The 23,380-nt window shown below is 47.3% G+C and overlaps 1 protein-coding gene across 1 annotated transcript; it reads left to right on the forward strand.

The window, feature by feature from the left end:
• Positions 1 to 461: 461 nt before the first annotated feature.
• Positions 462 to 22,583, forward strand: LOC125537578 (protein root UVB sensitive 1, chloroplastic-like). The gene is made up of 7 exons (XM_048700893.1): positions 462 to 1,323; positions 1,420 to 1,695; positions 2,656 to 2,712; positions 19,347 to 19,545; positions 21,274 to 21,380; positions 21,639 to 21,812; positions 21,889 to 22,583. The coding sequence occupies exons 1-7, from the start codon at positions 604 to 606 to the stop codon at positions 22,156 to 22,158; spliced, it is 1,803 nt and encodes a 600-aa protein (XP_048556850.1). The 5' UTR covers positions 462 to 603; the 3' UTR covers positions 22,159 to 22,583.
• The last annotated feature ends 797 nt before the right edge of the window (positions 22,584 to 23,380 follow it).

Raw genomic sequence — 23,380 nt, forward strand, 5'->3', positions numbered from 1 at the left:
CTTCATAACCAAAATCCAGCCATATTTGAAGAGTTTGTTCAAATGCATCAATAAATTCAACATCGAGCAACTCACGAGCAATTGAAAAAATATCTGATTGAGCATCTGTGGGTGACGGTTAAAGGGGACATCAATGTTGGAGTGTAATATTTGAACTTATTTAAATTAGAACTACTGCTAAATTTGAACATTTAAAATATTCTAGACTATATATGCGGCTATTTGAGCGTGCAAACGTTAAAAAAATTAGGGCCAAATGTATGCAGACAATGTTGGATGGTCAGCTCCTTTATTAGTATCCGCGATCTGGTCCCTTATCCGCGGACGTTTGCCGGAGCCAATTTGCGGGTCAGCATTGCATTGGAGATGCCCTAACTTTTTTTGAGAGAGAAAAGGCAACTCTAACTTTTTTCTCTTAGGCATGTTTCCCCGTAGGCCTGTTTGGCCCTTGTGCATAGTGCAGCCCAATTTCCACAGCTGAACCTGATACCCTCCCCATGCTTGAAAACTCCAAGCCGCCGGCGCCGGCCGCCTCTCTGGTCCCTCCTAGACACCTCCGTCCCGTCGTCCCAACCCCGCCTCTCACCAAGCCATTCCTCCTTGATGTCCTCGTCTCAATCTCTCATCCTCCTCCTGACCTCCCCTCTCCCCCCGCCTCCTCGTGTCGTCGCCGCCATCCCACCATCCTCGCGCCCCACCACCGCTAGCCGCTTCCGCCACCTCCCGCGCCTCACCGCCAATCTCTGCCTTCCGCCATCCGCGACCTCCGCTTCCGGCGGATTCGGAGATGGCAATTTCCCCGGTGGGGATGGGGGTGGCGGAGGAGGAGGGGGTTGGTGGCAAGGCGGGAGAGGAGACCCTCCCGACAAGCCGGGAGACGGGTGGCGACGGTGGCTTCAGTCCCTCCACCCCGAGCTCTTCCTCCTGTTCTTGCTCCTCCAGTCGGACGCCTTCGCTTCCATCCCATCCGCCCTCGCCGATGCCCTAGGAGCAACCGGCGGCGACGGCGGTAGCGTTTGGGAGATGAGGGGCAGTGCGCGTACGCTGCTCGTGCCCAACCCGAACGGAACCTCATACCTCGTTGCGGGAGACGATAAGCGGAAGCAAGAAGAGGGGATGGAAAAGACGGGGGCTGGCCCTGCTAATTTGGCCGCACTGCGGAGGCAACTCGAACGGTCATGGCGGCGGTGCACTGATGTTGCTCTTCAGTTGCTGCTGCCTGATGGATACCCGCACAGCGTGAGCAGCGACTATCTGCACTACTCGCTGTGGCGGGGCGTGCAAGGTGTTGCTAGCCAGATCAGCGGCGTGCTCTCTACGCAGGTATCGTTTGTAAACGCGTGTGTTAATTATGTATGTGCAATTCTCAGTCCGCCAGGTAAAATTTAGCATTTCTATCGGGTGAACTGTACTCCGCAGGCGTTGCTGTACGCAGTTGGTTTGGGTAAAGGAGCGATCCCGACGGCCGCCGCAGTGAATTGGGTGCTGAAAGATGGGCTTGGTTACTTGAGCAAGATACTCTTGTCGAAATTTGGGCGACATTTTGATGTGAACCCGAAGGGATGGCGGCTGTTTGCAGATCTTCTGGAGAACACAGCTTATGGGCTGGAGATTTTGACTCCGGTATTTCCTCACCTGTTTGTTCCCATTGGTGCAGCCGCTGGAGCTGGCCGATCGGCAGCTGCTCTAATACAGGTCAGGACTCAGGACTGTTACTTCTGGTATGGGTTATCAGATTATCAGAGTTACAATGTTCCTAACCTGTGCATTGCACTAGGTAAACCATCACCCTATTTTCTCCATCCAATTCAACCTGGATCCGTGAACACAACTGCTTATAAAAGTGGTGACTGAATAAATTTTACAGTCTAGAACATGCTATTAACTTTTATCACAAACTAAGACTACGCAACTATTCTCTCTAGATCCAGTATGCACATGTAAATAAACAACTGATTTCACATGCTTTGAACAAGCATTCCCTCTGGCAACTTATACATTATATTTCATATTTCCCATACTACATGAACAGTCTAATTTTTACAACAGTATGCGGATCAATCTAGCCTTCTGCTATACTGAAATGCGATATTCACATTTAAAAAAAAGTAATATTCCCTCTATTCGTGATTTGCATTCGGACCAGGACACATGTAGAAGAGACTGCATTATCCCTGTTCATTAGCGCACTTGTTACTCTTGAATGGTGTGTGTTGCTCTACCTCCCAGAGTCATAAGTGGCACTGGAGGTAGTCAAAGGACGTGGTATAGAAAATAAGCATACCAAGCATTACATAATATTACTACTACTGTTCCTATTCATATGTCTCAAACTTGGCATCCTGAACAAGTTACTTCCGTTTATAATAGTGCTGAATTGCATATCAAATTATATGATTGGAGTATTTACTAGCCATTTATCTGTGTGGTCAAATTAAGTGAAGCAAATAATTATTGTGCAGTGTTATATACTACTCCCTCCGTCCCATAATATAAGATGTTTTTTCAAGCTAAAGTTAGCTTGCAAAAACGTCTTATATTATGGAATGGAGTAGTATATAACATACTATGTGTTATTTCCTAATAAGCCGATGTTATTAATTTAGTTCTAGAAACCCTCTTTTGATAAACAGCTTCTACCATTTTTGTGTGTAGGCTGCCACAAGAAGTTGTTTCTTTGCTGGCTTTGCTGTCCAGAGAAACTTTGCTGAGGTGAAGTCCATATCTTTTTTTTTTCTGAACAATTTTCACCGAACACTTGTTTTGACTTGTCTATGTAAATGTTTCTTTTAATGTACCAGTCCTCAGACCATTAGATTATCGTATGTAAGCTGATGCCTCACAGTGCCATAGCAATTGGCCCGCAAAAGAGTTACATAGCACAGGATGCCTGTTATCTCTTGGTTCATTTCACATTTGATATATTTTGTTGCTTAGAAAAGCATCTTTTAGGATTTGAGTTAGGTTCAGGATCTCATCTCAACTTGGTTTCTTACTTTGTCCATATTGGATTGTGAGACAAAGAGTTTGAATCATACGGGATAAGTGAAGCCATGCCTAGGGAAACCTACGCACTTTAACTTATGAAATGAAAATATAATCAGTTTTCTCTCCCCAGAAGTCTTCTCCTTCATCTATAGCCTATTTCCCTAAATCTAGTATCTCAAACTCCTTTAAAGGGTGCAAGCACTGATATATGTTACTTAGCATTTACTAATTACTGTCTCAACTAACACTCATGATGATACCTATCTAATTGTTCACTTTGTGCATGTGATGTTATAGAATATGATGCTATTCCAAATCCTATAAGCAATATGTATCTGAACCTATCTCAGATCTAGCTTACCATTTTATTTTTTTGTCTGAGAGAGAGAGGGAGGGAGGGAGGGAGTCAAGAGGGGTGATAAATATCAATCATTCCATCTTGTCACACGCTAAGCTGCATTCTCTGCTTCCCGCTCCTTCAGTCAAGTAATCTGCAATCTGTTGCCCTGAGCTCACATACTCTATGCTGATAATCCCAGCATCCAGTTTTTCCTTGATGAAGAATCTGTCAATTTCTGCATGTTTGGTTCTATCATGTTGAACTGGGTTGTTTGCATGTTAATTGCCGACTTCTTGTCGCACCATACATTCATACAATTGGTCCTCAAAATCTTTAGCTCTTCAAATAGATTCCTTATCCATAACAAGGCATGGCTCTGTATTCAGCCTCTGTAGTTGATTTGGAGATAATTAGTTGTTTCTTGCTCCTCCAAGATGCTAGATTTCCTCCCACAAAAACACAATGGCTTGAAGTTGATCTCTTGCCATCCAGGCAGCTAGCCCAATCAGCATCACAATAACCATCCACGACAAGGTGTCCATGACTCTTGTATATCAGTCCTTTCCTACGAGAACCCTTCAAGTATCTCAAGATTCTATGTACTGCCTCAAGATGTTCACTTCTACGCTCATGCATATATCTACTTACAACACTTATTGCCAATGCAATGTCTGGTTGTGTATGACACAAGTACAACAATCTTCCCACCAATCGTTGATATTTTTCTTTATCCAGCAGATCACCTGATTGGGCAGTCACGTTATGGTTTTGATTAATTGGGGTTGACGCAGCTCGACAACCCAACATGCCAACATCACAGAGGAGTTCTAGGGTATACTTTCTTTGAGAAAGAGCTATTCCTTTTCCAGACCTGGACACTTCTATACCAAGGAAGTACTTGAGCCGACCATCTTTAACTTCCTTGCTCAGACACCCCTTTAACCTTGCTATCTCTACGTAATCATCACTGGTGATAATGATATCATCAACATAAACTGTAAGGATGGTTATTTTCCCTTTAGAGTGTCTATAAAACAGTGTATGGTCACCATTGCACTGCCCATACTATCACACACCGCCCGTCTAAACTTGTCAAACCAAGCTCTTGGAGGCTGCTTCAGTCCATAAAGGGCTTTCTTCGGCCTGCATACCTTGCCAACAGTCTCAGAAGTCGAGAACCTAGGTGGAATCTCCATGTAAGAACGCATTATTCACATCAAGTTTGTGTAAAGGTCACCAGAAATTTGCTGCACAAGAGATCAGAACCCCCACAATGTTCATCTTTGCTACTGGAGCGGTCTCATCGTAGTCAATGCCGTATGCCTGCCTGTACCCCCTCGCCACAAGCCTTGCTTTGTACCTTTCAACCTTTCCTTTTGCATTCCGCTTCACAGTGTATACCCACTTGCAGCTGACTGCCTTCTTTCCTGTTGGAAGGGGTGTTAGTACCCATGTCTTGTTCTTACACACAGCCTCCAGCTCTTCCATCATGGCCACCCCTGACTTTGAGTCCTCCTTTACTTTCTTCCAGTCGGTCGGAATTGACACAGTTTGGAAAGAAGCAACAAATGCCTTGTGGGCTGGAGATAATGCTTCATAGGAAACATAATTTCCAATATCATTGTCATCGAACCCATACCGTTTCTATGGTATCCTTGCTGTTGCTCGAGTAGTTCTCCTCAAAGCAATTTTCCCTTTAGTTGACTTTTCAGCCTGATCTCCGTCAGAGGAACATCAGTACTACCCTGTTGTTCCGTTAGTGGCTGATCTAGTTGCTCCCCTTGATGTGCAACACCATCACCTCGCTTCCGTGAATACACCTTTAGCTGCTCCTGTTGCTTTGGTGTCCACCTTGGCACACTACCAATCTGAGCTGGTGCACGCTTTCGTGAATACACCTTTAGCTGTTCCTCTTGCTTCACTGTCCACCTTGGCACACTACCATTCTTGCCGTTGTGCCAACCTGCACATCGCCGATGGAAGTCGATGCTTGTATCGCAGGAGCCACATGAGTTACTAAAGGTGACTGTTGCAACTGCATCTGTGTTCTACACTCCTCTTGACCAATCTCCGGAGGGAGACATTGGTCAAGTTTTTCAAACATGACGTTGAGATCATTTTTCTCATCATAAAAGGATTCGATTCATGAAACGTAACATCCTTGCTCACAAAGGTTCACCTCTCAGACGGACTCCAACATTTGCACCCTCTTTGTTCTGAAGAATACCCAATAAAGATACACTTGATTGCCAATTTGTTGACTGATGGCCTATGATCATGAACAAAGCAAGTGCAACCAGACACACCTTGGGAGGAATAGGGAATTTATTTTCGGTGAAAATCAACTCACACGGTGATTTCATACCTATCACGCGGGATGGTGTGCGGTTGATCAAGAAGGTGGCCATCATGACAACTTCGCTCCACAGGAACTTGAGCACATTCATGGTGAACATCAATGCTCGGGCCACCTCCAACAGGTGGCAATTTTCCTCTCTGCCACCTCATTCTGAAGTGTGTCCGGACAAGATGTTTGATGCAGGATGCCCTTTCTGGCATGAAGGCACCAATGGCCTTGTTAACATACCCAGTGCCATTGTCAGATCTGAGTGCTTGAATTTTCACATTAAATTGAGTTGGAACAAGTGCATAAAAAACTTTGAAACACTGAAACACTTCATCTTTATGTTTCAGAAGATAGACCCAAGTCATCCGAGAATGGCAACCAACGAACGTAACGATACTTCATACCACTTTTGGTGTGTCCATCATGTATACGCCATATGATGAGGTTTGGGGTGGCGCTTGCGTCGCCGCTTTGACTGCTTCTCGAGGGAACAAGCCTTCGGTGCGTCCTTCCGTTCCTCGTCGTCGTCTTCTTTTGGTGTGTCCATCATGTATACGCCATATGATGAGGTGGACGTCCAGCGCCCTATGGGCGGTGGTTCCTCTTCGCCTCCCGCATCGTCGTTCATACCGTCGATGTCTTTGGAGTTGAAGTTGAGCATGTCGGTTGAGTCATCGACAGTGGCTATTAAGTGGGTGGTGGGTGGGCGTCGAATTTCTTCGTTGTCCGTATCCCAATCCTGTTGGCCATAATCCGGCCAGGGCTCTCCTGACAAAGAGAGAGACTTTAGTGAATTCAGAATGTCGCCGAAGGGCGAGTGCTGAAAGATATCCGCGGCGGTGAATTCCATGATCGGCGCCCAATCGGATTCGATTGGCAGGGGCGCGGATGGTTCGAAGTCCGGAAAAGAGTCCGGCACCTTGGAGTCACGGGCTGCGCAGAGGGTTAGGCAGGTGTTTCGGCTCGATCGCCGTTGAGACTGCAGCCCCTGAGGCGGTGTCTAACCACCCGTCCTCGATTGGCGCAGTTGGCTCCGAGCTAAGGGTCGGAGCTGATGCGGGCGCGGCCTCTGGGGTACTGTTCGGCGGCAGAGCTAGGTCATACCCATCGCGACAGTGCGGCGCGCCCGGCTGTGGCTTGAATCCGTCGAAGATCAAGTCTCCGCGGATGTCGGTCGTATAGTTCAAACTTCCAAATCTGACCTGATGGCCAGGGGCTTAGCTTTCAATCTGCTCCAGATGGCCAAGCGAATTAGCCCGCAGTGCAAAGCCGCCGAATACGAAGATCTGTCCGGGGAGAAAAGTCTCACCCTGGACCGCATCGCCATCGATGATAGTAGGAGCCATCAAGCCTAACGGCGACGACACAGAGGAACTCTCAATGAAAGCACCAATGTCGGTGGCAAAACCGGCGGATCTCGGGTAGGGGGTCCCGAACTGTGCGTCTAGGCCGGATGGTAACAGGAGGCAGGGGACACGAAGTTTTACTCAGGTTCGGGCCCTCTTGATGAAGGTAAAACCCTACGTCCTGCTTGATTAATATTGATGATATGGGTAGTACAAGAGTAGATCTACCACGAGATCAGAGAGGGTAAACCCTAGAAGCTAGCCTATGGTATGATTGTATGTTATGATTGTTGTCCTACGGACTAAAACCCTTAGGTTTATATAGACACCGGAGAGGGTTAGGGTTACACAAGGGTCGGTTACAAAGGAGGAGATATCCATATACGTATTGCCTAGCTTGCCTTCCACGCCAAGTAGAGTCCCATCCGGATACGAGACGAGGTCTTCAATCTTGTATCTTCATAGTCTAACAGTCCGGCCAATGAAGATAGTCCGGCTGTCCGGAGACCCCCTAATCCAGGACTCCCTCACAGAGATTATCTTATCAATGGACCTCCATTTCCTTCTGACCAGTAAATCCTTGGTGTTTAGTCTGTCAAAGAGCAGCAACCAAGCAAAACATTTAATTTTCATTGTGCATTTGCTCTTCCAAAGCCATCTACAGGGCTGGATAGAGTGTGTGCATTAGAGTATAGTAACTTTTAGCAGAATAATCTCCTTTATCCAGCCAGCACCAAACATCACTTTCGATGGGGTTCCTCTGTAAGTTAGCTATATCCGGTCCTGTAAGCATAACAACTCTGTTGCAGCCACTTGAGATATTGGCAGATTGAACGATGAAGCAACATCAGGGGTGGATAAGAAATCAGAGACAGAAATCTTGTCACAGGTGTGGTAATCTATCTCGGAGAGGCCTCGTTGATCCATCAAGATGCCAGCCATCAGACCAAAGCAGTACTGAATCCCCAGAATTGACTATAACAGTAGCCACCGCTGTGTAATTATCAGCCAGTTTAAAAACATGCTTCCACCAAAAGGAGCCACATAAGACAGTGGCCTGTGGAACTACTCCATGATAGTATGAATCCCAAATAAGAGATACCCATGGTATGTCAGCCTTGTTATAAAACTTGTGCAAATGCTTTACCAGAAGGGCTTGGTTCTGTATTTGCAGATTAATCACTCCCAGTCCTTCATTTGCTTTTGGCCTACATACCAAATCCCAAGCTGCTAGGGATTGTCTTGGTGTATCAGAATTACCATGCCAAAGGCATTGCCTCTCAATACTTTCAAGCTGCTTGATAATACCAGTAGGGATATCTAATGAGCACAGGAAATAAATTGGCATAGAAGATAAAACAGAGGTTAAAAGTTGCAGCCTAGAACCCTGATTCAGCATGGAGGAACTAGCAGTCAGCCTTCTTTCAACCCTGTCCACAAGAGGCATGAGATCCTGTATCCTTGGTTTTGTTGTTCCCATTGGCAACCCCAAGTAAGTGAAAGGTAAAGTACCAATGGTACACCAAAGACAAATGCAAGCCTGGCAGCCTCCTCATCAGATACATTAAGTGGCATCATCATAGATTTATGAAAACTCACCTTAAGGCCAGTGGAGGCATGGAAAACATGTAACATCTCGATTGCAATCAGTTGTGTGTCCACAGCAGGTACTAACATAATGGTGTCATCAGCATACTGAATTATTGGAAAATTTGGATCATTTGAGGATATTGGCAAGAAAAGGACACCATCAAGCAACATTTTGTTAACAACAGATTGAAGCAGGTCAGCAGCAAGCACAAAGAGAAGTGGGGAGAAAGGATCTCCCTGTCCAACTCCCCTCTTGCAATGAAACTGTTTACCTGGTACCCCATTCAGCATAGAAGATGATCCAAAAGATAAAATCTCTCTCACCCAGCCAATCCAGTGATCGTTGAACCCTTTATGTTTCAGAATTTGCAAGATGACATCATGCTCAATGGTGTCAAAAGCTTTGGCAAAATCAAGTTTTAGGATCAAAATTGGTCTGTGGGACTGCTTGCACTGATGGATATACTCAAACGCCCAGACTAGACAGTCATGGATGGCTCTAGACCGAAGGAAACCAAATTGGTTTTTATGAATTTACATGCTGTAGCCGGTTTGCTAATAATTTGGTGAGAAACTTCAAACATGTGTTGGTCAAGGATATGGGCCTATAGTCATTTGGGCCTTCAGGACTAATCATTTTGGGAATCAAGGTAATAAAGGAGCCATTAATTCCTTGCAAACTAAGACGGCCCTGAGCAAACTGTTCAATTAATTGCATGAAGTCCTTTTCAATTATGCTCCAACACTTCAACAAAGAGACCATTGAAATCTGGTCCTGGTGCTCGATCTGTTGGCAGGTCCTTAAGCACAGCAGAGATCTCCTCTTGGGAGAAAGACCTAGTTAGGTCATCTAGCCCATCCACTTTATGCAAAAGCTCCTCCAAATTGAAGCCCATTTGCACTCCCTGGGCTTGGCCCATCTTGGATTTAAAAGAATTCAAGAGCATTCCCGCCATCTGCTCATGATCAGTAACCACAACATCATCATCCGATCGAAGGCTGGCCATGGAATTCTTCCTCATGCGTTAGTTGCCATGGCATGAAAGAATTTTGAGTTTTCTTCTCCAACTTTGATATATCTGATTGTGCATCGTTGCTTCCAATAAATGTATTGTAATCTCAACAGATCGTCATAGTGTAGCTTGACAATTTTTCTGAAATTGAATTCAGGTATTGTTAGAGGACGCAATTCCTCAAGAGAATCAAAACCGAGGATTACCATAGATCATTGATGGATAACTTTCTTGATGGATGACAAGTTAATGCGCCACCTCTTCAGATCATACCTTAACCGTTTAAACTTCTTGGAGATAATTGCCGAAGCAGAACCAGAACCATTTCCTATGGGTGCAGACAAGGAAGTAGATACACATTCCATAAAGCCAAGCATATGAACCCAATAATTAGTCCCAAACAAGTTGGGGTAGGCTAGAGCTGAAACCCATAAGATCTCGCAACCAACTCATGGTTCTGCCACATGGACATCAAGCTTCCATGCACCCTTGTCCTTGGCTAGTTCTTTGGTGATACTCCAGTCCTTCAGATATCTCTTTATGGACTCCTCCCATGCCAAGTTCGGTCTACCCCGACCTCTCTTGACATCATCAACACGCTTTAGCCGTTCGCTATGCACTGGAGCTTCTGGAGGCCAGCGCTGAGTATTCCCAAACCGTCTTAGAGAATGTTGGACAAGCTTCTTTTCAATCGGTGCTACCCCAACTCTATCATGTATATCATCATTTCGGACCATGTCCTTCCTTGTGTGGCCACACATCTGTCGGATTTCGGGTTCCGGCAGACCCTTGAGGTTCGAACACTGGGGTGCGCGCGGAGATTTCGCCTCCTACCTATTTGCGTCCCTCCGCCTCGCTAAGATCTGAGCTATGGAAAGAACAACACAAGAGACACAGGGTTTATACTGGTTTGAGCCACCGTTGTGGTGTAATACCCTACTCCAGTGTGTGGTGTGGTGGATTGCCTCTTGGGCTGATGATGATGAACAATACAGGGAAGAACAGCCTCGCGAGGGTCTGTTCTTGGCTGGGGGGATGAACTGCTGGGAGGAGTTCAGTCACCCTTCTCTCTCTCTTCTCGATTGTCCCCTCTCTAAACCCTAACCTCTCAGCCTCTTGATCCTTCGATCCTTCCCCCCTTTCTTCATCCCTCGATCTCGCGGGTGGCTGATCCTATTTATAGAGGCCCTGGTCTTCCCAAATATCGAGCGGGAAGGGAGCCAACAATGGTGGGCTAATTTGAAAGGGGACAGCTAGTACCGGCTATCCTGACAAAAGTAGTCTTCGCCTGCACAAAGCTCTGGTGGTGACGCCGTCTTGGGCTCCACGATGACTTCCGTCTCGCAGTCCTCCTGGTCTTGGTCTTGTTGCACCGAAATGGCAACCTTTGCCTGAGCCTCGGTACTCTGCGGCTGCGCTTGCCCCCTTTGCACCAAAGGGGAAAGGAGGACACTGCGCGGGCTGGCACCCGCCTGGTGCCCTTGGTCGTCATGGCTTGCGTCATGGGCACCTTGTGAGGTACCCCGCCTTGATCTCTCCGCCTCCTCGCGAGCCAGCCTGATGAGGCCGTGCCTGAGGAAGCTCCGCGTTGTCCGCCCCGCGAGGCTTGGCCCCTCGCGAGGGTCTTGGGTTTGTGTTGGTGAAGATGGGCCGTGCTGGCCCCCCTTTGAGCCACGCCGCAGGCCGCAGGCAGGCAAGTATGGGGACCCCCATTCCCAGAACGCCGACAGTAGCCCCCGGACCCAAGGCGCGCCCGGACTTGGCCGTGCAGGGAGGCGGAAGGGCAAGAGCAAAGCGCCGCGGGCCCTAACAGCCTGCGGCCTTGGGCGCCGCGTGGCGGTTGATTGGACGTGGGCGCCTCCACTTCCCCATGGCGCCTTGGCAACTGCACGGACTGGACAAGTCCCTGCATGCAAAGTGGGTCATGATTGCCTGCGATTGTGGAGGTCGGCGGTTAGCCTTCGCCGGCCATAAGTACGGAACAGCGCGCGCCCTTCCAGTCCATCCCTCCTTGCTTCTCCTTCCCGGTCCTTGCTCCGTCTTGCTGCGATGGTATGTCGATTGAGCCCTGGTATGTCGATGCAGACGCGTAGCCTACCATCCTCGCCTGGATGGGGAGCCACTGCTGGTAGGCGGCGGCCGCCTTTCATGACTCTTGACTCCTGTAGCTCCTGAATGGCCTTGCTGACGAACTCCTGAGGGTCTGCTCTCCTTGCATTGCTCCTTCTTGAGGGAAACGTGCTTTGAAACACGCCTCCATGTGGTGCCCAAGCGCCTCCCTCGCGACCCTAGCTAGGTCGGTGGCCCTCCAGTGGAGAGCCCCCGAGCCCTGCCTGAGGAGGGCGCCGGGCGCGCTTTCCTATGCGATGGAAGGAGGTTCCCCCTGGGCAGGCACGGGCCCAGAGGGGCCTGCCTCCTGAGGGGCCGGGCCGGACGATGTCTTCTTCTTTTTGGGGGCGGTCTCGGGAAGCCTCCTGCTTTCGCGATCCGGGTCTTCCAGTGACGCGGCCTGAAAGGCTCGTTCCAGGGAACACACCGCATCCTTCTCTTCACAGGGCACCGTGATGACTCCGCCACTTCCTGGCATCTTGAGGACGTTGTAGCCGTGGTGAGTTACGGCCATGAACTTGGCCAACGCTGGGTACCCGAGGATGGCGTTGTACGGCAGGCGAATGTGAGCGACGTCGAAGTTGATGAGCTCGGTGCGGTAGTTGTCGCGTGCCCCGAAGGTGACAGGGAGGCGGACCTGCCCAATCGGGACCGTGGAGCCGTCGGTGATTCCGGAGAAAAGCTTGGTTGGCTGAAGCTGGCTGTAGGGCACTTGGAGATTGTTGAATGCTTCCACGGACAGGACGTTGAGCCCTGCCCCGCCATCGATGAGGGTCCTGATGACCACCACGTTGCTGATGATTGGGGAACAAAGCATCGGGAGGACTCCGGCTGTAGCCGCACACTTGAGCTGATCTGCTGAGCTGAACGTGATGGCGCACGCCGACCACCTGAGAGGGCGCGTGGCTTCGAGCCTGGGGAGGACTGCATTCACTTCGCGGGCGAACTGCTTGAAGATGCGTTGGGAGGCTGGGGCTTGAGCCCAGCCCAGGATGCAGGCGATCGCGCGCGGCTCCTGGAAGCCCCCAGCCCCCTCGTCCTGGTGGCGGTCCTCGTTTCTCCTTGGCTGCGGAGGGAGGCCTGCGTTGCTTTGTGGGCGAGGGACTTCTTGACAGCTTTGCTCTTACCGCGCTGGCACCTGACGGAGCGGGTTCCGTCCTGGGGCCACACGCCTTGGAGCCATGGCGCCTTCCTAAGGAGGAGGCGGCCGGGGCGCCGCCGGAGCTTCATTGCTCGCGCGGGGCGGGGTGCGGTGCAGCGGAACAGATGGCGCAGGAGAGCCCCCTGCGGCGCGGATGAGCTCGGCGACGCGGTCGAGCCATTCTTCGTAGACGTCGTCGACGGGACGGTAGCGCAGGAGCTCGTTTGCCGCGACGAGCGCAGCTCGAGCCTCCATGGGCGCGCGGAGCGCGCGGGACGAAGAACCAGCTGGGGTGAGCGAGGGAGTTGCGGTGCGACTGTTTTGCCGCACGGATGGATGCTGAGACGATGCTTGCTGCTCGTCTCCCGCCGGGCCGGTAGCGGCGTTGACGGCAGGTGACGGGGAACGGCGTGGACGCCCGCCGACAGGGGCCGTCTGGGCGACGCGGGAACCGAGAGCGGCCCGGCGCTCGACGCGGGCCCGACGAGCGTCAAACATGGGCGTGATGGTCGGAGGAGAACGGGGTGGTGGAAAACGAATTCCGGCGCACCCCTACCTGGCGCGCCAAATGTCGGATTTCGGGTTCCGGCAGACCCTTGAGGTTCGAACACTGGGGTGCGCGCGGAGATTTCGCCTCGTTACCTATTTGCGTCCCTCCGCCTCGCTAAGATCTGAGCTATGGAAAGAACAACACAAGAGACACAGGGTTTATACTGGTTTGAGCCACCGTTGTGGTGTAATACCCTACTCCAGTGTGTGGTGTGGTGGATTGCCTCTTGGGCTGATGATGATGAACAATACAGGGAAGAACAACCTCGCGAGGGTCTGTTCTTGGCTGGGGGGATGAACTGCTGGGAGGAGTTCAGTCACCCTTCTCTCTCTCTTCTCGATTGTCCCCTCTCTAAACCCTAACCTCTCAGCCTCTTGATCCTTCGATCCTTCCCCCCTTTCTTCATCCCTCGATCTCGCGGGTGGCTGGTCCTATTTATAGAGGCCCTGGTCTTCTTCCCAAATATCGAGCGGGAAGGGAGCCAACAATGGCGGGCTAATTTGAAAGGGGACAGCTAGTACCGGCTATCCTGACAAAAGTAGTCTTCGCCTGCACAAAGCTCTGGTGGTGACGCCGTCTTGGGCTCCACGATGACTTCCGTCTCGCAGTCCTCCTGGTCTTGGTCTTGTTGCACCAAAATGGCAACCTTTGCCTGATGCCTCGGTACTCCGTGGCTGCGCTTGCCCCCTTTGCACCAAAGGGGAAAGGAGGACACTGCGCGGGCTGGCACCCGCCTGGTGCCCTTGGTCGTCATGGCTTGCGTCATGGGCACCTTGTGAGGTACCCTGCCTTGATCTCTCCGCCTTCTCGCGAGCCAGCCTGATGAGGCCGTGCCTGAGAAAGCTCCGCGTCGTCCGCCCCACGAGGCTTGGCCCCTCGCGAGGGTCTTGGGTTTGTGTTGGTGAAGATGGGCCGTGCTGGCCCCCCTTTGAGCCACGCCGCAGGCCGCAGGCAGGCAAGTATGGGGACCCCCGTTCCCAGAACGCCGACAACATCCATCTCAACATGCGCATCCTCGCTACACCTAACCGTTGAACATGTCACCTTTTAGTCGGCCATCACTAAATGCCATACAACATTGTGGGTCAAATAGCCGTCCTATAGAACTTGTAGTTTAGCTTTTGTGGCACTCTCTTGTCACAGAGAACGCCAGAAGCTTGGCGCCACTTCATCCATCCGGCTTTGATTCAGTGGTTCACATCTTCATCGATACCCCCATCCCTCTGTAGCATTGACCCCAAATATCTCAAGGTGTCCTTCTGAGGCACCACCTGCCCATCAAGGCTAACCTCGTCCTCATTCCTAGTAGTACTGAAACCACACCACACGTATTCGGTTTTAGTTCTACTAAGACTAAAACCTTTTGATTCCAAGGTTTGTCTCCATAGCTCAAACTTCCTATGAACCCTCGTCCGACTATTATCGACTAGCACCACATCATCCGCAAAGAGCATACACCATGGGATATCTCCTTGTATATCCCTTGTGACCTCATCCATCACCAAAGTAAAACACATAAGGGCTCAAAGCTGACCCCTGGTGCAGTCGTATTTTAATCAGAAAGTCATCAATGTCGCCATCACCTGTTCGAACGTTTGTCACAACATTATCATGCATGTCCTTGATGAGGGTAATGTACTTTGTTGGGACTTTGTATTTCTCCAAGGCCCACAACATGGCATTATGCGGTATCTTATCATAGGCCTTCTCCAAGTCAATGAACAACATATGCAGGTCCTTCTTTTGCTCCTTCTATCTCTCCATAAGTTGTACCAAGAAAATGGCTTCCATGGTCGACCTCCCAGGCATGAAACCAAACTTTCTTTTGTTCACGCTTGTCATTCTTGTTAAGCGGTGCTCAATCTCTCTCTCATAACTTCATTGTATGGCTTATCAGCTTAATTGCACGGTAATTAGTACAACTTTGAACATCCCCATTGTTCTTAAATATTGGTACTAATATACTTCGTCTCCATTCTTTTGCATTTTGTTTGCCCCAAAAAATGAGGTTGAAAAGCTTAGTTAGCCATACTATCACTGTGTCTCCGAGGCCTCTCAACACCTCAATGGGGATACAATTAGGGCTATCGCCTTGCCTCCTTTCATCCTTTTTAAAGCCTCCTTACATTAGGCTCTTGAATCCGCCGCACAAAACGCCCGCTATCATCAAAGGAGTCGTCCAGTTCAATGGTAGATCTCTCATTCTCCCCATTGAACAACTTGTTGAAGTACTTCCGCCATCTATGCTTAATCTCCTTGTCCTTCACTAGGAGTTGGTCTACTCCGTCCTTGATGCATTTGACTTGGTCAACATCCCTTGTCTTCCTCTCTCGGATCGTTGCCATCTTATAGATGTCCCTTTCGCCTTCCTTCATGTCTAAGCGCTGGTTGAGGTCCTCATACGCCCGAGCTCTTGCTTCACTCACAACTTGCTTTGCGGCCTTTTTTGTTACCTTGTACTCCCTCCGTTCCTAAATGTAAGTGTTTGTAGAGATTTCACTATGAACCATATACGGATGTATATAGATGCATTTTAAGTGTAGATTCATTCATTTTGCTCCGTATGTAGTCCACCTAGTGGAATCTCTACAAAGACTTATATTTAGGAACGGAGGGAGTACTTCTCTATGTTATCTACACTCCTATCCAGGTAAAGGCGCCTGAAAAGAATCTTTCTTCTCCTTAATAGCCTTCTGGACATCATCGTTCCACCACCATGTATGTTTAGCTTCGCTTCTATTTCCCTTGGACACTCCAAACTCCTCCGAGGCCACCTTATGAATGCAAGTCGCCATTTTCATCCACATATTGTCTGCATCACCTCCTTCCTCCCAAGGGCATTCCTTAATGACCCTCTCCTTGAATGCCTGAGCTACCTCCCCCTTGAGCTTCCACCACTTCGTTCTAGCGACTTTGGCCCGCTGGATACGAATCTGAAAGCAGAAGTCAGCCACCACAAGTGCATGCTGAGGGACAACACTCTCCAGTTATCACCTTACAATCTAGGCAAGCACGCCTGTCTCCTCTTCTCAAGAGGATGAAATCAATATGGCTAGAGTGTTGGCCACTACTAGAAGTCACTAGATGTGATGCTCCCTTTCTAAAGAGGGTGTTACCTACGATCATGTCGTAGGCTAGAGCAAAGCTTAAGACATCCTCGCCTTGATTCCTGATGCCATAGACAAAGCCCCCATGCACTCCGTCAACCTGTGTTAGATGTACCCAAGTGGCATTGAGGTCTCCTCCTGTGAAGAGCTTCTCGCCAATAGGTACACTCCTAACCATGTCCTCTAGGCCTTCCTAGAGCTCCCTCTTGGTGTTCTCATTGTGGCCTACTTGTGGGGCGTACGCGCTGATAACATTGATAACCAAGTCCTTAGTTACCAGCTTGACCAAGATAATCCGACTCTTGACGTCTACCACTCCATACTTGAGGGCATACGCGCTGATAACATTGAGAACTAAGTTCCCAACTACCAGCTTGACCAAGATAATCCGACTCTTGACGTCTACCACTACATACTTGTGGCTCTTGTTGATCAAGATGCCTAGTCCATTTCCGTTTACAGTCGTCCCCGTGTACCACAGCTTGAAGCCGGTATCCTCCACCTCCTTCGCCTTCTGTCCCCTCCATTTGGTTTCTTGGATGCAAAGGATATCAACACCTCTCCTACTGTTGTATCAACTAGCTCACGAAGCTTACCTGTCAGGGATCAAGAACACAAAGTTGTCAACTATTATTTGGCAATCAATTTGGTCAACCAAAGCACTCAAGGACACTAAGTTCATGAGAAAAGCTGGCACGTGCAACACCCTGCAATGGGCTGGGCTGTGCCATCTGCTGTGTGAATGTTTTTCTGATGTGTGAGAGTGTGGAACATAAGATTTGAACTCATTAAAGTCTCCAGCAACATGATGTGATGCGGATCTTTCAAAAAAAAACATGATATGATGCTCCAGAATCAAGCACCCATTCCGAGTTTATTTTATGGGCTGCTATTGATGCGTGTTCAATGTTACCTTCATTTGTATCGACAAAGTTGGCATAGTTGGTAGCAGTCCTCCTGCATGCTGCTTCCCTTCAGCTGAAGCAGCTACATTTGCCTTGGGAGCATTCCAAGAATCGCCACTCCCATTTCGACCACGACTTCCATTCCGACCACCTCGCTGCTACTGCCACCACTGTATCCTCGTCCTCTGCCTCTTTTGGCCAGTGCAGAAACGGCTGATATGCCCTGTTTGACCACAATTATAACACTTCCCAGATTCATTGACATCTCCTCTTCTCAACTGCAGGCGTACCCATTCTTGGGATATCGCAGCAGTGGCCTCATCAAGGGACACAAGTGTTGGCTGTTGTAGTAGCACAGGTTTGCTCTCAAATCCTTGATCTAGACCTTTGAGAAATTGCATCACACGCCTACGCTCAACCCAATTCCTGGCAATTTCTATGGACTCTGCATGTGGAAGCTCAAGGGGATCGCACTGATCCAGATCCGCTTAAAAATGTTGCAGCTCGTTCACATACACTATCATGCTTCTGTCACCTCGACGGACAGCATGGATCTTGTCTTCAATTTGAGACATGAGCATCAAATTGCCCTTACCGGAATGAATACCTCATGGACAGCAGGCTCCACACAGCAGAAGCATTCGGCAATGCCTCAACAGACACTGTAATCGCTGGAATCAGGGAGTTACATTCAAGTCAATATCAGGGAGTCAGTAACACTCCACTTCTTTCATTCTGAGCTCTCCTTGTCAGCCAGTTATTCAGCTGTTCCAAGAACATACCCTGTCAGGCCCCTTGTCTTTGTGATCAACAAGGCCTGCCTCGACAGGTAGCTGCTCACACCGTTCAGCTTGACATCATTTTGCATGAGCTCAAGCTTGAATCCCTGATCTGCTTGAGGCACAACAATTCTGCTACCTGGAGGAGTTGACCCCTCGGCAGCCTTCACAGCCATGACTTGCGCAAGTTTCTCTATAGCAGCGGTAAGTTCAGTCCCCATGACGCCTCCACCTCTTCTTCTCCTAGCTGTGCCACCTCCAATGCTGTGTCTCCTTCCTCTGCAATCAGCAGCCACTCAGCTGTGAGAACCTTTCTACGCGCGTAAGCACCATGAAGCTAGCCACCAACTCCAGCAGCCCAGCAGCAGCAGCTCCAGTCACACTCCATCTTCTTCTCAACTAGCACCAACTCCAGCAGCTCAGCAGCAGCAGCAAGCAGTGGCAGCCTCCTTCTCCTCAAACAGCAACACTTCTCCACTATTTTTCATCTACAATCAGCGCACACGCACGCACGCAGCAGCAACTCGAGCAAGCAGCAGAGTAGCACGCACCACACAGCATCAGCTCTGCGCCCAGACCCGCCGCCTCCTTGCTGCAAGCTCCCGCAGCTTCTTCTTGCCTGAGCCGACCGCGCCACCTCACTGCACTCCGCCTCCAGCCGCTCACCCTGTCTTCTCGCCGGACTACACCACCGGCGCCGCCGCCGTCTCTGCAGCCTTGGCTGATACCATGTTGCGAGAGAGAGGAATACACCTCGTGCTGTTGTTTCTGGTGTGGAGCAGCGCATCTGACCAGACATGGTCTGGCTCCTCTTCTAGGTCCGCGCCTGGGCCTTATGGGCCGGATGGAACATGGGCTCACATCCAACATTGTATGGTGTGCGCATGCATAATTTTTGATATTGTTTGGATGGCAAAGAGTTGTCAACCCCACCTTGGAGTGGCATCAGTACAACTGGGTAGTACTATTTTCTTTCTTGGATGCACTTCTGCCATTTTTATATTATAAAGGAACTACCTGTGTGACCTTTACCTCTTAAGATACTAGAATGTAGTCAATACTTAATGGGATATCTGTGACTCACTTCATATTTTCACCTGAGTGACTGAAATCAATTGAGTTATGTTTCAGGTCATTGCAAAGGGTGAAGCGCAGGGAATGGTTAGCAAGTTTGTTGGCATAATGCTTGGCATAGCGTTAGCTAACCAAATTGGCTCATCAGTACCACTGGCTCTTATTTCATTTGCTGGTGTTACTGTAGTTCACATGTATTGCAACCTTAAGTCTTATCAATCAATTCAGCTGAGGACGCTGAATCCTTACCGTGCAAGTAAGTTTGCTTTCTCCTCTGCTGCCGTCATAGCCCTGAATCCTCCTATGGCACATCTTTCTGTGACTAAAACTTAAAATGGTTAGGTAGATAAATCAGTATATTTGTGATGGATAAAAATGTCAGGACTAAATTGAACTAGGCAAAGATCCACAGTTAGTTTAATGTCCATATTTTTGGCAAATATTGAAATTTAGTTTGCAACATCGTATTTCATGCAAATTTGTCAATTTCAAGGTAAGTGATTCTCATGGAAGAGGAAGACAAACCAAAATTTGGGCCGGCAGTGGCAGCATAAACTGGCCAATCTTGACAAGTTGATAAATGATAGGAATATGACTGCCTGATATATACCGTGATGTTGCTCCTTTTAGACATGTTGTTTCATCAATGTGACTTAAGTGCATTTTAAAAGAGAAGTTATTTTAAAATATAAAATACTTCTAAAAATACAAGAATATATATTTATATTTCAAGAACATCCAGGAGAGCTGCATGCAAATTTGTAGCAGGATAGATCTTTGGTACAAGTTCAAAGATCATAGCCAGGAGGAACTGACCCAGTAAATGATAAAAACCTTACTGCCACCAGTTGTGTCCCACTACTCAGTTTTGCCATTAGAAGTTACAACTGCTAAAAAATGCCATCGCTCCATGAGATGCTTCTTCGGAAATGCCATTAGACACCTAAAAAATGCCATTGTTCCATTATATGTTTGCTCAAAAATGCCATTAAACATTGTTATTGTCAGGTCAAACCTGTTAACCATGTTATATGACCAGAATACCCCTAGACCCACATGTCAACTCTCTCTATCTCACAATGATAAGTGTGGGCCCCACTTGTCAGGAGTAAGCAAGCGAATAATTTTAGAGGAAAATAAGAATGCTGTTGGGATCGAGTGGGACCCACACTTTATTGTACTGAGATAGAGGGAGAGCTGACATGTTAGTCCATGGATATTTTGGTCATATAACATGGTAAACGGGATTTGAGCCGACAGTAATGGTGTCTAGTGGCACTTTTGAGCATGCGCCTAATGGAGCGATGGCATTTTTGAGCAGTTGAAACTCCTGGTGGCAAAACTGAGTAGTGGGACACAACTAGTGGCATAAATGATAAAAACCCAATAAAATATTTTTTCTGGAATTTTTTGTCTATAAGATATGCAAAGAGCTGGGAAATCCACTATTTAGTCTTGTAGAATTGCTTGCAATTACTCTGCTGAGTTTATCACCTCTTCTCTGAATTATGGAATATAAAATGTTCAGAATGAGGTAACAGCTTAACAGAGACTGTCCAATTGATGGTTGAATTTGAAAATAACACACGAAATACACTCTTATCTCCATTGTATGGTGAGAATCTTTCACGAAGAATGTTAATGTGTTTGGTTTGTGTACACCCAGTGTTGGAGGAAAATGTAGATTTTTTAAGGTATAAATTTCGCCCTCTTGATGAATTTACTATAAATTTTAGCATTAGAAAATTAAATATGGCTTCTTATGATGCGTTCCATAGATAACATTATTTTCTGTTACTCCGATATTTTGGGTTTAGATTTAATGGCACATTGCATTTTCTCCTACTTTTTACATGTCTAACAAGCATGCTAGCATACATTTATACATATTAGCTCAAGCACGTGCCTGTGTAATGTTTTTCTTTGGCATTCAACAGTGTTCAAGGATGTCTTTAAGCATTTGCTCAATTATTATTTTCTGTAGGTTTGATATTTAGTGAATATTTATTAAGTGGACAAGTTCCTTCAGTCAAAGAGGTTAACGATGAGGAGCCACTTTTTCCGAATTTATCCATGGGTACTCAAGTTAAAGTAAGTCAAGAATACTTCTTACTATTCATCGCTGACCTTTTTTTTAGAAAATAAAGTTAGGAGGCATGTTCTACATGTGCTCGGTCATGTCCAAGTATCGTGGCTTTTCTTGTTGGAGTTAGTTATAATTACTTAACTAGTTCTTTTTATTGAGAATAGTAAAGTAGTTTAATTGTAGGCGTTTGATTCGAAGAATGTTTTCCTGCTTTATTTAATTTCATTTCTCACTATCTTTGGTTTCTTTGATTTGTTTGCCAGCAAAGTGAGATTTTGTCAGCAGAAGCAAAAGATGCTGCAGATACAATCTATCGACGGTTACAATTGGGTTCTAAGCTTAGTGAAATAATTGAGAACAAGGAAGATGCATATGCACTGTTTGATTTGTACAAAAATGAGCAATACCTTCTTACTGATTACAAGGGGAAATTTTGTGTGAGTTCATCTTGATGCAGCTATTTCCTAACTTTGATTCTGTTATTATAATTAACATATTACCTGTCATTTGTAGGTTGTTCTTAAAGAGGGATCTTCTCCAGAAGACATGCTCAAATCTGTATTCCATGTTAACTATCTGTACTGGTTAGAGAAATATATGGGTTTCAAACCATTCAATGTTGCCTCCGAGTGTAGACCAGGTGGAAGGCTTGAAGCATCACTGGATTATGTTCAGAGGGAGTTTATACATGTCAAGCATGATGGTTCAAATGGTGGCTGGGTGATGGATGGTCTGATTGCTAGACCCTTGCCTGTAAGAATACGTGTTGGCGATGTTCCTTGATAGGAATCCTCGACTCATTTTGCCCACAGCTGCGCTTATTAGAATTGTACAGCCTCTTATTCTTTGATAAATTTAGGGACACAAGGTTTTCTCAAAGCTGATTGGTTCTTCCATTGTATGGGGCAAGTTCATGAACTAGCAGTCGTCAGTCTGAGTGGCCAGAATAAGCTGCAAAGTTCATTATCTGGTTGTTATCATAAGGCTGTAGCTGGTATATCTTTGGTCTTATTTCTTCCCAGATTTTTTTTCTCTCCTTTTGTTATTTGTTGACTTTTGAAGCTTGTAGTGGCTGGTCAGAAAAATAAGTGCACTTCTCTGGCAATTATAGAGATTAAGACTGTTAATAGAGGGCTGTGCTTGAGACATATCTTAGTGGTAGTTAGCTAGTTGTGAATAATAAAGCATGCATCACATCATTGTTGTTATTTTCTCTTGGCATTGGTTGTCACTCCTTGATGCAAAGCTTACTCTGGGATTTCAAAGTATGCCGGAGGCTGCCTTAGTTTATACTCCCTCCGTTCCGAATTACTTGTCTTAGATTTGTCTAGATACGGAGGTATCTAGCACTAAAATGAGTCTAGATACGTCTGTATCTAGACAAATCCAAGACAAGTAATTTGGAACAGAGGGAGTATATACAAATACAGAATCTGAGGCGAGAATCTATTCAATTTTGCTCAGACCTGTTGTACTCCCTTTTTCCGAATATAATGTATATGCTGAATATTGCTTTTCTGGTTTGCCCTGTTGGTTGTATGAATTTTGGTTCATTCTATTCACATTGACAACTGTTTTAATTGTATTTACGCTCTTCCATACTTTCCAGAGTAGAAGCAGGATCCTGTTAGTGAAAACTTATTGTGAAAGCATGTAACTTAGTATTATTAAATACTCCCTCCGTCCCAAAATAAGTGTTTTAACCTTGGTACAACTTTGTACTAAAGTTAGTACAAAGTTGGGACACTTATTTTGGGACGAGGGAGTGTTGTAGAGCAGAGAAGAATGTCACAAATTTTTCATAAAATAGTATTATTAAATCCTCACAGCTACAGATACTGGACAAGAAGATATAACAACACAACAACACTTTAAAATACCACACTTGCACTTTTGCACAATGTAAGAAACTGGATCAGATGTCTTGTCTCTGATATGATCAAATATAAGGATTCCTGCAGCCAAACCGTGTGAAGAGCTAGGTTGCGTTTGCATAGTGGCATGT

This window comes from Triticum urartu, chromosome 2 (genome assembly GCF_003073215.2).
Source record: "Triticum urartu cultivar G1812 chromosome 2, Tu2.1, whole genome shotgun sequence".
Taxonomy (NCBI): domain Eukaryota; kingdom Viridiplantae; phylum Streptophyta; class Magnoliopsida; order Poales; family Poaceae; genus Triticum; species Triticum urartu.